The 13,945-nt window shown below is 43.1% G+C and overlaps 1 protein-coding gene across 3 annotated transcripts; it reads right to left on the bottom strand.

Moving 5' to 3' along the window:
• Window positions 1-1,079: 1,079 nt before the first annotated feature.
• TARS3 (threonyl-tRNA synthetase 3) lies at window positions 1,080-13,613 on the bottom strand. Of its 3 annotated transcripts, none has more exons than XM_044438972.1 (16): window positions 12,954-13,613; window positions 12,592-12,713; window positions 11,935-12,050; window positions 10,577-10,641; window positions 9,592-9,670; window positions 7,516-7,662; window positions 6,839-6,937; window positions 6,262-6,428; window positions 5,537-5,699; window positions 5,209-5,346; window positions 5,016-5,093; window positions 4,829-4,929; window positions 4,374-4,478; window positions 3,395-3,467; window positions 2,597-2,711; window positions 1,080-2,131 (listed from the first exon to the last, which is right to left on the bottom strand). In XM_044438972.1, exons 1-16 carry the CDS (start codon window positions 12,968-12,970, stop codon window positions 1,983-1,985), a joined length of 1,734 nt encoding a protein of 577 aa, XP_044294907.1. In that variant the 5' UTR covers window positions 12,971-13,613; the 3' UTR covers window positions 1,080-1,982. The 3 variants fall into 3 exon arrangements, with proteins under 3 accessions (XP_044294907.1, XP_044294906.1, XP_044294908.1); XM_044438971.1 differs by having other exon boundaries at window positions 11,935-12,052; window positions 13,293-13,610; XM_044438973.1 differs by having other exon boundaries at window positions 11,935-12,052; window positions 13,113-13,610.
• Between the last annotated feature and the right edge of the window lie 332 nt (window positions 13,614-13,945).

A 13,945-nucleotide genomic window follows, 5' to 3' on the forward strand; every position in this document is an offset into this window, starting at 1 on the left:
AAAGATGGTCCATTGCTTCAAGATGGTCCACTGATCCCACGTATACCAAGCATGAGAAAATAACTAATGTTGCTAATTGTTTGCTGAAAAAAGTGGCCTTCTACCATCTCTTAATAATTCCAAGTTGTTGAGGTAATTTCAAGTTTTGGGTAAGGTTTAGAACAGGGGCTACTCTCTTGCTTAGTTTGACCCCGCAAACCAACAACAAAAAACCATCCAGGACACTGTATGTTATTTTCTCTCTGGCTAATCCACATTGTAAGATTCTTGTATTTAAAACAAAACACAACCAGCCGTCTTCCATGACACTCGGTGCTCCTTGAAGGCAATGTAAAATGAAAATGGAATGACTGAATTCATGCTGTGTAGAGAAAATACTGTTTGCGGTGGCCAGCCATCTAAAATTTAGAAAGGCCGGTATTATTATTATTATTATTATTATTATTATTATTAGAACATTTCTATGCCACCCCTTGCCGAAGCCTCGGGGCGGCTTACAACACAATAAAATACAATACAAAAATAACAATATAAAATTAATAATATAAAATAAATAAATATATAAACGATATAAAAGAAGTTATAAAAGAAAAGTTATAAAAGAAAATTTATAAAAGAAAAGAAGAAAAGGAAAGAAGTCGCCCTGGCCAGATGAATAAGTGAATATTGTTAACAATTAAAATGACGTTAAAATAAAAAGGTCAATCACAAGCTAAGGTTCTCCCCCTCCAAGGTTGGTCCTTTTAAGCTCCACCCTTGAAGAAGTAGTCCTTTCCGTCCTACAGCCTTCCAGATGCCTTCCCAGGAACCACAGGATTGCACTTTAAGACATCCGTAATCTATGCAGACAAATATTTTCCTCTTAAATTGTTGCCATTAGAATTACCTTGGTATTCGCTTTCATCTCGTCTCTATCCATGGCCTCAGCAGTAGCAAGAAAAAGGCAGAGCTTTGCTATTTCAAAGTTGAAAAAAATAACCGGAACAACTATTTGCTATCTAGATAAATAACCCTGATAGCCCTGATCAAGAACATCATTTCAAACAAGAAACTGACTTGTTAAGACAGTACCACCACACTGAGAATTAAAATTTTATTTAAACAAACAGGGCAAAACACATTCATTGCACTGTAACTCAACTTGAAAACTTCAAACAAAGAGTTGTATGTGGGAGTGAGGGGGAAAAAGGACCAATAAGGCAGGGAAGGACCAATAAAAAACATGTTATGACACAAGAACCACAGTGTATTTTTCTATGCAAGCCCCAGTACATACAGCCACTGTTCATTTCAATGAGGCTTGTGCAGGACAATGTCTTTGTGGATTATGCCTTCCGAGTCACGGACAGTAAATCTAGAGATTTCCCATTCATGGTATGGATCCACAGTGCAGCCACCCCCATTTCAATCCCATGTAGAAACTGACCATGAAAGGCCCAAGAGGCTTTCTGGACTTCAGGGTCACTTTGACCTTGTGTGACCTTCAGCGCCAAGACTTTAAACATATCAAGGCATATACAACATTCAGGTGAGGGGGACTAATAGGATCAAGTGAGACGGGTCAAAATACCCAATACACATGCACAAAAGATTTGGCTCTCTTCGGCAACCAGAAAGATCAGCAGCATTTCTAAATATATTCAGAGGCCTTCCATTTAGAGGCCTTGCCAAGCTATCTATCTAGTGGGTCATTTTTGCTGTAAGCGATCTTGAGTATGCTTTTGCATTATATAAACCAATTTTCTGCAGAACTTAGAAAGATTCATGCTGTTTCCAGTGACTTCGAACAATGCTCCACCTTTTCACAGTATCTCAAGAGAAGCTGCATCAGCTAGGTTTTATTTTCCGACTGTCAAGAAGTACTACAGCATAGGAGCAGCGCTCTAACCCAGGCCTACGACCCTCAATGTGTCTGTTAGGAAGGAACCCCCCAGCCCGAATACAGCTGATATTTCCCCGTTGGTGTGATCTGTTGGAAAATACTAGAATTCTTCTTCTGCGTGTAAAGTACGCAGCACTTTCAGTGTCGTTAGCTTTTCGATGGCAGAAGTGACCGCAACTTCTCCGTGGACCTTGTTGTCTCTTGTCCGCACATTCACAGCATTATTGGCTTTCTCCTTCTCTCCAACCACTGCAAAAGAACAAAACAGAGCCAACATTGCTTGTGACGCACGCACGGTGCCTTCTCGATTGTAGGATTGTTGTCATCCTATTCACATTCACTCCAGAGGAAATGCACTCTATCCAATAAGACTATCTGCAAGTCATAGTTAAGGACTTGATATTTAAGGATTCATTACAAGAGGCAACTTGTATTGTGAACAAGCATCTGTTCGGTGAGGTATATATTAATTTTCTATAGGGGAACGTAGGGCACCTGAATAGGAGGGGGCTACTGCATTCGAGTCTGGCTTGTGTGCTTCCCACAAGGAGCCGGTTGGCCACTGGCTGGACTAATTGCACCTTTGCTCAGATGCGCCAGGACTTTTTCTGAGGTCTCTTCCCTCTAACTATCACCATCAATGTTGTTTGCTCATACGTTTTTCCCTCTGAAAAGAATATGACATTTCTCAATTCAAAAAGAAGCCGTCGGTACCAAAGATGAAGTTATACTGAGCCAGTTGCGCATTTCTGATCTTCTTGTTTAATGTGCAGCTCTGGTCTAGATCAACCTCAGCCCTGAATCCAGCCTCAAAGAAGTCGCTGCAGACCTGAAAAAAGGAACGTTAAAGGGGGTTGTTAGAATTTGAAATGTGCAAAGCTCTATACTGAAGACATCTTGGAAGGTAGTTTTTCTGATGCTCCCTATTCTCAGGGGCGCTTTTCTTGGGTAATCTGAATACAGAGAAATTGTGGAGACGGGATGTGTTCTGAACAGCACTGCCTGTTCACAGAGGGAACCACCCAAGCCTGGAGGGCACTGCTTGTGAGTTTCTTGTGGACAGCTAGATAGCCACTGTGTGGAGGGAATATTGGACTAGATGGACCCTTGGCCTGACCCGGCAGAGCCGTTCCTATGGCATACCACTGGCCTAGGCCCCTGGAGAGCAAATTCTGGAAAACTTCCTTCTATGATCCTTCTGATCTCTTGCAAAGCTTGGCCAGTACTTCTGATCATCTCGATGCATAACTCCTGAAGGCTGCCAAGAAAGCCCATGGGGTTAAAATAGGTCTGTACAGTATTGAAGAGTGTGCTCTGTTCTAAGACCCACTTCTACAGGCAACATTTATTTAGAGTATTTCTGAGCCACCCATTAAGGCTCTGAGCAAAATACATTAAAAGCTTTGAAAATACAATATAGGTGAACATACAATTACAGGGCACACGCTCTCTCTCCTCCACTACTCGGAATCCTGGCCACCTCTTGCTTTCTGCAGACGTTTTGGTTCTTACCTGCTGAGCGTATTCCTCACAGGTAGGGCTGACAGGAATCACCATGATCTGCTGAGGAGAAAGCCAGAACGGCCTGGCCAAAATAAGAACCACAGTAAACACACAAGTGATAACTTTTTCTTCATGTCAACACTGATCAGCAGTTTAAAAAAAAAAAAGACTGGATCATCTCCAGCCCAATTTTCAAGCAGAAGTAGTCTGATTTAAGTAGGTTTATCCCCATTCACGCCAGTGGGTCAAAACTGGTTCAAACTGAAGAAACTTCTTCTCAGTAAGGCTGTAGCAACGGACTACAGATGAAACATCGCGACTGTTCCCTCTCTCAATTCAGGCACATCGCTTAGGGCAGCTGCACCCACAGGATGCCCCCTGCTCCAAGCGGCGCTTGTGCTTCAGTCACTGCAATGCCAAATGTGACCCATCTTTGTGGGTAAAAAAGCACCGCACTGCCAGATCACAAAGTCACAAAAACCTATCCTGTGCACCACCTGCCTTCTCTTCCCCAAAAGCCATACCAAGGCAAAATGGGCAGTGCAGGATTTAATGGAGGGATCCCTGCCAGTCAAGTCAGGTCACCTGAGAAAGGTCTATCACGTCACACAGGATAAAAGGAAACACTGCGCTTGGAGTATGTCCATTGGCTGGAGGTGGTATCCTGCTTTCTCCCCTTTCTGGGATTACACTGGTGGAGGAGACTGGTTTCCTGGGAAATCGCTTCTGCATCTGACTTGCCGAGCCATTTCCCTGCTTCCCCTGGATTTGATTAAGAGGCATGTTTGAACCGAAGGGGACAAGCAAGCCTCCAGAGTGACGCCATCCCTTCAAAATGGCCAATGGCCAATGACCCAAAGTTTGCCCATTACCTCTCTGAGAAACGCCTTTGTGTTAACTCTCAGTTTCTGGCTCTGTTTCCTGTCCACAGGGAGCCTTATAAAACTCTGCAACTGTCAGAACCATTCCCAGTTACTCTGCTACATACCATTTTCCACCATAGTTTTCTGCCAGAATAGCAATCATCCGTTCCACCGAGCCCAAAATAGCTCTATGAATGATTACTGGCCTTTTCTTGTCATCCCCATCTTTCCTGAGAAAGAAAAGAAGCCAAAAGCTGAAACAATTTATACCAGTAATACTGCTGTGATCTTGATTTAAACTCGGGCATTTTTCTCAATTGCACTCAAGTTAATAGTAGCACATTAAAAGGTCGTGATCTTCACTACATACACTAAATTTCCCCCATGCAGCTTCATACAAGAGAGTGCCATTCTATTTAAAGAAGACACATCACATTTCTCCTGTAATCCCTCAGCCCCCTTTGCTAGTCTGGGGTCTGACATAACCAAAGACGTAAACTGCCCAGAAAGCTTGGGCTATGGGGCTGTATAAAAATGTGATGGTGATGAAGGTGTCAAAGCAGTTCTTTTGCAAACTTACCCCACGTAAGTAAGATTAAATCTGATAGGGAGCTGGAAGTCGAGCTGGATTGTGGCACATTGATGGTATCGCCCGATAGCATCTCTGATTTTAATATCGATCTGCAAAGGAGAAGCATAGTACAGTCTTTAATCATTAATCCCCTACTAGGAGGCGTAAGAGAGAAGTAAAAGCACACGTTACAAACCTTGGGGCCATAAAATGCTCCATCTCCTGCATTCAGCTTCCAGGGTTCTCCAAAGCTATCCAGGCTGTTCTGAAGTTGCTAAGAGCAAGTTACGTGAAAAAAGTTGACACACCAGCAACGTAAGCACAGTCAATGTATTGCAGAGCTAGGTCATTTTCTCTGAGCGGAAGAATTCAACCTTTCCCTTTATTACCTTCTCCGCATGATCCCAGAGCTCCTTCTCCCCTAGAAAGTTTTCAGGTCTTGTGGAAAGATGTAGTTGAAAGGTAAAGCCAAAAACAGCATACACGGCCTGAAGAAAATTCAGGCAACCTTTCATTTCTTCTTCAATCTGAAATTTAACAGAGACGTAAATCTGGGCTAGAAATTACAACATTAGAGGGGACCCTTTTGTAAAAGATACCACCTGTGTAGCACTTAGACCCCATTAGTTATGAGCACTTGCTTGTCGTGAACTCCCCTCCCCATTAGAAAAACCAAAACACCCATCTGCCATGGCAGTCCCAACACATGAGCCTAACCTGCTCCATTGTGCAAAAGATATGGGCATCGTCCTGCTGGAAGCGCCTGACCCGGGTCAACCCGCCCAGAGTCCCTGAGAGTTCATTTCGGTGAAGAACGCCAAAGTCAGCCAGTCTTAATGGCATCTCCCTCCAGGACCGGGGACGATGGGAAAACATCAGGCTAGGAGAGGGAAGAGCGCATGTGAGGTCAAATTACCCTGTTGAGCTCAACTGATATATGTACTGCATTGTTTTCTTGCCCCGGTTTCTAATGGATTTTCCATATTTTATCCGTTGTATTTTAACCCAATTTCCACAACATTGTTGTGACAAACCAAGCGATGGTGAGTGACTGACAACATAAGAAAAAACTAAAAATGAAATAGAGGGCTGCACAATCCATGATAAGGAGGTGGGCTCTCCCATACAAGTTCTGCTCCCTGCCTTCCCCTTCTGTAGCCATGTCTCCACTGCAGCCAATCATTTCTAACCACATTCCAAGACATTTCTCAGCCTCAATTATGAAAACAGATTTTAAAGCATGGTCTCCGTTTCCTAATCAGGGACCAAGGAGCACTCTTAATCATGGTAAGCAATTAGACACAGTAATTCTTCCATAAGAATGTTGCTTTAATCCAAGCTAAAATGCAGTCCAGAATGAATGAATGAATGAATGAATGAATGAATGAATGAATGAAATTAACACATAATAATGGGGAATAATCTTGAAAAGAACTACAAACCAGTGTCCAGGACAATTCATTGGCTTCAGGGCAAAGGTTTCCTTCTCTGACTCGAAAGAGAACATGTTTTCACTGTAGTGCTGCCAGTGACCAGATGCTTCCCAGAGCTTGCTATTGTAGATATTAGGAGATACCACTTCAGTGAAGTTACGCCGATGGTATTCTTCCTGCAGAAGCAAATCCAAGTCTAATAAGTGATAGGCAAAACATAACATAAAAGTGACATTTTCAAACACAATAACAATTATGGTTGAGTCTTGACCATGGAAGTACTCATCCAAGTAACCTTTCACTTATGTTAACTGTGCAAATATCCTTTGAGCATAAGGATATAAACATATATGAAACGAACATAAATAAGTCATACTGGCAGAGACTTCTGGGAATTAATGCCCCAAAGACCCAGAGATCTACCTTCCACTGACCCTTGGTTCAGAGGATCTTTAATGGCCATAATCATCAGAATAAGAGAGAAAAAATCAGTCACCACAAAAAGTAGCCAATGGGCATCTCTCTGTGGGAAAAAAGAGTGCTGTATAACAAAATTAAATTATTCTTCTTCAATAAATGTTCTTACTTTGATAAAATCCATGAGTGTATTATAAAGTAAAGCGCCCTTGGGGAGAAAGAAACAGCTTCCAGGACTCAAATCATGAAAGAAGAAGAGTTCCTGTTCCTATAAGCACATAAACAAACAACAGTAATTAAACAAAGGTCTTATTTTATGAAGTCATGCAATATAAATATGGATATAAGTCATCTGCCATTTTTCTATGGTGAAGGTGAACTGGGGTGAAGACAGATTGTCTACTAACCTTTCCCCAAAGTTCCTTCCCACATCTCTCAATATGGTTCTGAGAGGCAGTGCCACAGAAGAGAACAAATGTAATGTTGGGGAGTGATGAAGGCTGCAGTCCTAAAATGGACTTTAAAGGATTATGTCCCATTGACCACAGTATGCCTCACTCCTAAGTGGCAGCCTGCAGCCAGATTCAACCAGATTCTTCTGCATCCCTACGACTCAAAATAAGCCAAGTAGTCATCCGTATCATCACGAATCAGTACTGCTGGGACCAGAACTGTGCCCATGATGTATATAGACTAGAGAGCTGAGGTTAATATCCCATGCATCTCATCCTCAAAGGCTTATACCTGAGAGTAAACCTGGAAAATTTAAGGAATCGTAAGAGACTCCTTTTGGGGCTTACAGCTGAACACCTAGGTTAAAATTAAGAAGGATGCATAGAAATCTACCTTGCCAATTTTCCTGTGATCCCGGTTTTTGGCTTCCTCCTGGAACTTCTCCCACTCTTTCATCATTTTGTTTTCCGGGAATGATATTCCATAAATTCTCTGCAGTGTTTCCATGTCAGCTTTTCCCTCCCAGTATGTGGAGGAATTCTGATGCGGAAAATGTTACAAAAAAAAGGGGGGGGTAAAATAAAAGCATTTGCTCAGGCAAACAATGCATAATGATTCCGATCATTTCAACACTTTATGGGAGCAAGAGCATCTCTCGTTGCTGTACAAGGTTGTATGAAGAAATGCCCACAATCCTTTGAGAAGCGAGCCCAGCTGAATGCATCCCTGCCTTGCCTCCTTATCTCTGAAGCTCCATCACCATCCCCAATGGATGCTGCCCTTTCTCTGTTACTGCCTCACAGGCTTGGAACACCTGAGATGTGGGGCCACCCCTTACTTCGTGAAGTCCCTCCTCAGACCCTCTACTCCCCAGACTTTGCTCAACCCACCTAACTCCTCTGCCCTACTGCAGGGGTCCCCATTTAAAAAAAAAAAAAAATGGAAGGCACATTCACGATTTGGAAAGAGTTATGGGTGTTCTGACAAAATACTCGTCATGAATGGAGGGCTTGTCCACTCATGAAAGTGCTGGCAGGGTGGGTCACAAAACACTATTTCCCAAAAGGCAGGCTGGTGAGACAAAAAGCAAAGTACAAGGCAGAGGTGAGGGTGAATGCCAAAACACCGAAACCCTCTAATGAACCCAAGTAAAAATGGCACTGGGGGGGCAGAGTTCCATTTTTCAGCACGCCAGGCTCCTAGGTATTTATTTTAATTGCAAAGAAACAAAATTAACATTGGAAGAAACAAGGAGTCTGACTGGCACCAGAGGAGCATTTCTGGGCACGGTGGTACAAACAGGAACGGCACTGCAGGCCTCCTGTAACCATGCCGTTCTCTCTTTGTAATCCTTCCTCAATTCCCCTGCCCTCTTCTGTGACTTCACTGGTTCAGACAGTAGTTTCCGTAGCACAGGGATCTGTCCCCTTGCACAGTAGAAAGGGCCACGCATGCAGACCGTGCTAGATAAACAAACTCAGGGATACTAATTTCTAAGTACAAGTTCACAGAACTTAATAAATTAAATGCTGCCAACATTGGGTAAATTAAGTGCTGCCTTTCAGCAGAAAAGCGTCTTCATGGGCTGAGACGGCCCACGCTGAATGCCGGACACAACAGCGACAAACAAGGCGGTGACCTCCGTGCCCTGCTCGCCAGCTCCCCGAGGCACCTGCTGGCAGCTTCGGAAGCAGAACGCTGGACCACACGGACCTTGGTCTGATTCAGCAGGGTATTTTTAAGTTCCTAAACCCAAACTGACATTCAAAGGAGCCTTGTTCTGGAAAACCACAGCCAGCCCTCCTCCTCTCCCTGCCACCACCCCGCTGGCTTCTTTTAAGATTTGCCTTTTGTCATCTTGCATTATGTTTCATCAAACCGCAAGATGCAAAACAACAGGCAGAAAAGTTGGAAGCTGATTTGGTTGGACAGGAGGATACGGAGGAAGAAGCTGCCCGCATCTTCCCGTGGCCAGACGCTGCTATCCGCTTGGCTGCTCAAATTCTTGGACTTAACAAAACAACACCCACACGCTCATGCAAGCAAACAGCACAATCCCATGGTCCTCTTCACCCAAGGATCTCAAATAGATGCTTCAAGCTATTGGGGGTGGGGGGCGGGTACAAACAGCGTCTAGACACCAGGCACCAGCTGCCCAAACAGATTAGTGGCTTCTGGGCATCTAGGTGATCGAAGAACGTGAGAAGGACCCAGATGCTGGGTCAAACCAAGGGCTCCATCTAATCTACCCTTCTGCTCACAGGGGGGCCAACTAGCTGCCCATGGGAAACCCACAAGCAGGGTGTGAGCGCAACATCACCCTCCTCCCCATGTTCCCCAGCAGCAGGTGAACACAGGCATATTGCCTGATTCTGCAAGTAGCACAGAGCCATTGGGACTAGTATCAGAAGCAGGATAAAAGTCTTGCTAATAGAGACACATAAATATATGGAAAAAAACTTTGCTTACCTTAACGATCTTTAAGGCCTTAATTTTCCCCGTATGTCTCACATGAGGCCCTCTGCATAAGTCAATCAATGGACCACACCTATCAGAACATTATAAAGGTTCGGGTACAATTTAAAAAATATGGTACCGGGTACCTTTATATTAATAGCAAAAATATAATACACATGGAACTTTGTGTTACACTGTCCATTAGCATTTATACTGAACTCCTTTAACTACTGTTCTTCCATTTAAAATGAAACTTCAAATGTCACCCCAAACCATGGTTTCTGCTGTCAAATGTACATCAAGAAACCATGGTTTAGTGCTGTTTGTTTGCTTGGGTATGCTCAGTTAAATCAGTTTGAGCCATGGTTGGGTGACATTTTGAGGTGGAACGATACCCATAATGACAGCTTCTCGAAGTATGTGTACCATAGTCCAATAGCTTGCAAATCCTCTTCAAACTACAGTTTGATCACAATGACTGCTTGTGATCCAAACACAAAGCATGGCTTGTCAACTCAGAAATCATGTCAAACCATAGTTACACTTCCTTAAGCATGATCTGGAGTGAAGTGTCAAATGAACAAATAAATCAGGAATCATATGCCTTTCTCTGAAACCAAAACACTACATAAAACGCTATTTGCACATATTTCGCTCAGCTCCCCTCCCTGCGCTGAATTTAGAATCTCTGGCTATTGAGCAGTAAAGCAGTTACATTAATAATTCTTAGACTGTTAGATCTCTGGGGCAGATAAAACCATATAAAGTTCCATTTATGTTGATAGCGCTATATACATTAATAATACTTTTTAAAACTCACTGTGTTACCAATGTTCTCAACAACAGCATTCTCTCAGTAGCATTTATTTCTAAATCATATGTGTGGGCACAGAATTCTCTCTCAAACTGTGAAATTGCACTACTCCGACATGCATTTCTTCCCCATTATGGACAAGTCAGTCATTGCAGAACGCAAGGCAAAATGCACTTTTTTTACCTGTACACTGTTGTTGTTGGTGTGTCAACTTTCTCATTCAGGATTCGACATTTGAATTTGTTGTACTATGGAAAGGAAAAGCAAGCAGGAAGAGGAGGAAATGCATTGTGAAGTAGCCTTTTCTTGAACATCTAATGAAAATATAAAGCCTTGGGACCAAGCCTGAGTACGGCCCCCTGGGTCATTTCCTGTCCATTATTCAGGATCCTTTTAAGAGGAGATGCACCACGGAATGGAACACATTTACCACCCAGCCATGGTCCTTATCCCGGTCATATTTAAAATGGGTGCCACAGCTCTTTGTGAGGCTACTGGACTGTCAGCTAGGAGCTTCCTGAGTAATTCATTCTGACATGGTCCAGAGAGTCAGACGTTCCTATCAGCAGAAAAGTGTGTAATGCAACATGCCCAGGAAGCTAGAAAGAAATGAGATGGGCTGGCTAAACCCATTAGTTACACCACGCATAGTTTGTTACTGTTATGTGCTGTCAAGTTGTGTCAGACTTAGGGTGACCGTATGCATAAACGTCCTTCAAAACGTCCTACGCCCAAGAGACCAGCTCAGCGATTCCAAACTCGAGGCTGGGCCTTCCACTGTGGAGTCCGTCTGTCTCTCCTGCCCTGGCATGACTGTCTTCTCCAGGGAGTTTTGCCTTCTCACCATGTGCCCACAGCACAACAGCCAACGGCCTCAGCTTAGTCTCGTGGCTATCGCTCGTTAATCAGTTACTGCAGGCTAAATAGTCTCTTGCTGCAACAGCTCCAAAGGCAACGGCTCTGAAGCCAGCCTCCAGGGAAGAAAGCAAATACAGTCGTGGTCACAAGTTCTAATCCTTCCTAAAAGAGATGGTATCTGTTCTTTCAGGACTACGAAAGAGTACTGAGAGAGCATGGGGGTACTTTCAATGGGTTTGCGCTGTATCGGATGATGAGATGAAGTAGGGCTGCCCTGAAGGAAAACTGCTCTCCATTTCCCTGGAGTCAGAGTGGAGAAACGTTTCTCCAGGAGAGAAGGCAGTTGGGAGGTGCAGAGCACAGAAAAATGCTCAGTGGAGTTTGCGACGTTCCAAGAGCACAGAGCATACTTCTGACCCCTCCTCATTTTGCTCTGTCTGTGTGCAGGCTTGCTAAAATGTTGGACAAGGAGAAAAAAGCCACGTTTTGCTCCAATGGACCACCACACAGTGGCAGAGTCCTTGGTTGCATGCAAAAGGTAGAGTAATCATGGAGTTTATTTTGGTTGAGTGTTGGGAGGCATGTTTACACCCTGTGAAAACAAACGACTTAATTTAGACTCCAAAGTTCAAAACAATGTTTCTCTTGTGCGACTGCCAGAAGTGATAAACCCAGAGACTTACTTTAAACATATCCAGCAGGATCTCTTTTCGAATTTCTAGCCGTTCAAATGTCTGCTTCTCCTTTATGATGTTTTTACATATGTTCTCCAGTGCTGGGAATTCTGTACTGGATACGCCTCTGGGCAAAACAAGGGCCGATCATCATAAAGTATGTGGCACAACGAAGGTATTCACTTTCATCCCAAAAGGGGAAATCACACAAATCCCTCCATCTTCTCATATGGCAGTTAAGGAAGGTGGTCCTGTTTACTGCTAAAATTCCTTTAAATTGTACAATATATAGTTTCTATATATTAGAGTTAATCTCATTCAAAGTGCACACACTTTAATGACTACTTCTGACTGTTTAATGCTTATTTTTAAAAGATATATATCCCATCCTTCCAATCCATAAAATAGAACAATCCCAAAATAACCTCTACAAAGAAGACAAAAATAGAAACGGATTCAGCAAACAGAAGTTACATAAGAAGAATTGATCTGCATCAGGGTTTTGTCCATGGCTTCAACATTTCCAGAAATTGCATGTAACTAAATATAGTGTACTGGGGTGAAAACTCTACATCTTTCAAAATACTTAGATACCCAAATTTATACACTGTATTTCAAGTCACCGCATCAGCTCCAAGATATTAGCACTGGTTGGCAAAGCACTACCTCTTCTCCATGTACATGTCGTAATAAAAACCATTCTCAATGGGAGGTCCATAGCATAAGCATCCACCATAGTAGTTTTCCATGGCTTCTCCAAGAACGTGTGCACTAGAATGCCAGTAAACCTGCATTTGAAGAAACAAATAAATGACATCATGTTAAAATCCACACCTACCTCTCTCTCCTATTAAACTTGAGCTCAGCTATCAAATGTTTCCACCCGCAGATACAAAGCCTCTGCCTAGGCAACACCCCTCATCTTTAATCATGAGTCTAAGAGAAAGCTTAGCCTAGTAAAGCCTGGCGCATAACCCAGTTCACCAGCCCCGACCCCATCCTACTTTCCCGTTAGTCACCATACAAACCCTCTTTTTTCCACCATCTCCTCTATGGTTATTTATTCCCACTTCACCACACTTTGCTAATGATGAATTACTTCTCCATTTGACCACCCGGCAACAGGAAGCACACCATGTTGTAACGTCAGCAGCCTCGTACAAATGTTCTAGCCCGAAAACGCATACCCACAACTACTTGGATTGTTCTGGTCTAGCACTAGTCCTGTGAACACAACAGTTTCCGTGTCTGGCTAAGTCCGTTTGACTGGGCCATGCAGTTTTGCGTCGTATTTGCATTAGTTCCATGTTTCTGCACTGGGGCTTCCGAGTCCTAGTTCGCCTGCGAAGGGAGACAAGCTCACATACGGCTTGGGCTTCTTCATTATCGAACATCAGCAGCTCCAGGGTTGAGTCTCCCTCCATCGGCCGATCGAGATCCCATAGCTCCCCATTCACTTTGGCTATGACAGCGTTATCAGCAAGTCCTCGGCTAAAGACAACAAACCCGCTAAAGATGTTGCCACCACATATTTAAATACAAGAAATACAAAACTTTGCCAAAGAGGTTTTTTGGTGTTTCACTTTTTGAGACTAAGCTTGTATTGATATATTTAACAAGAGGTAGATTCAGGGTAGGGGAGGAATAGATGTTAAAACTCAAATGTGAGCAAAAACAAGTTATCGTACATTTAAATTTAACATAACTGTCAGTGCTTTTTATATTTCATTTCCCTCCAACCTCATTGATAACATTGTACATTTTTCTCTACACTCACATATACCTCTCATCTCAGGTTAACAAACCATATCCTGGATTGTTATATACGAACCAGGTCTATAGGGTAAACAGAGGTTAAACAACCCACAATTAACCTAACTACTAATTGCAGATTAATCATGAACAACCCAGAGTTCACAGCCCAACAAGCAATGGGTTCCTTTTTTGCATCGTTCATGGTTAACAACACCTAGTTTGTTACTCCCACATAATGATAATCCACAATTCAGCCATAACCCAC

This window comes from Varanus komodoensis, unplaced genomic scaffold (genome assembly GCF_004798865.1).
Source record: "Varanus komodoensis strain SLA01 unplaced genomic scaffold, ASM479886v1 scaffold33, whole genome shotgun sequence".
In the NCBI taxonomy this organism is placed as follows: domain Eukaryota; kingdom Metazoa; phylum Chordata; class Lepidosauria; order Squamata; family Varanidae; genus Varanus; species Varanus komodoensis.

Coding starts and splice junctions, on each gene's coding strand:
- TARS3 (XM_044438971.1), bottom strand. CDS start 13,349: ATGGAGGGAGACTCAACCCTGGAGCTGCTGATGTTCGATAATGAAGAA. Junction 7,663..9,591: donor AGGCCTTAAAGATCGTTAAG/GTAAGCAAAGTT, acceptor TTTCCGCATCAG/AATTCCTCCACATACTGGGA. Junction 4,479..4,828: donor TTTAATCTTACTTACGTGGG/GTAAGTTTGCAA, acceptor TTTCTTTCTCAG/GAAAGATGGGGATGACAAGA.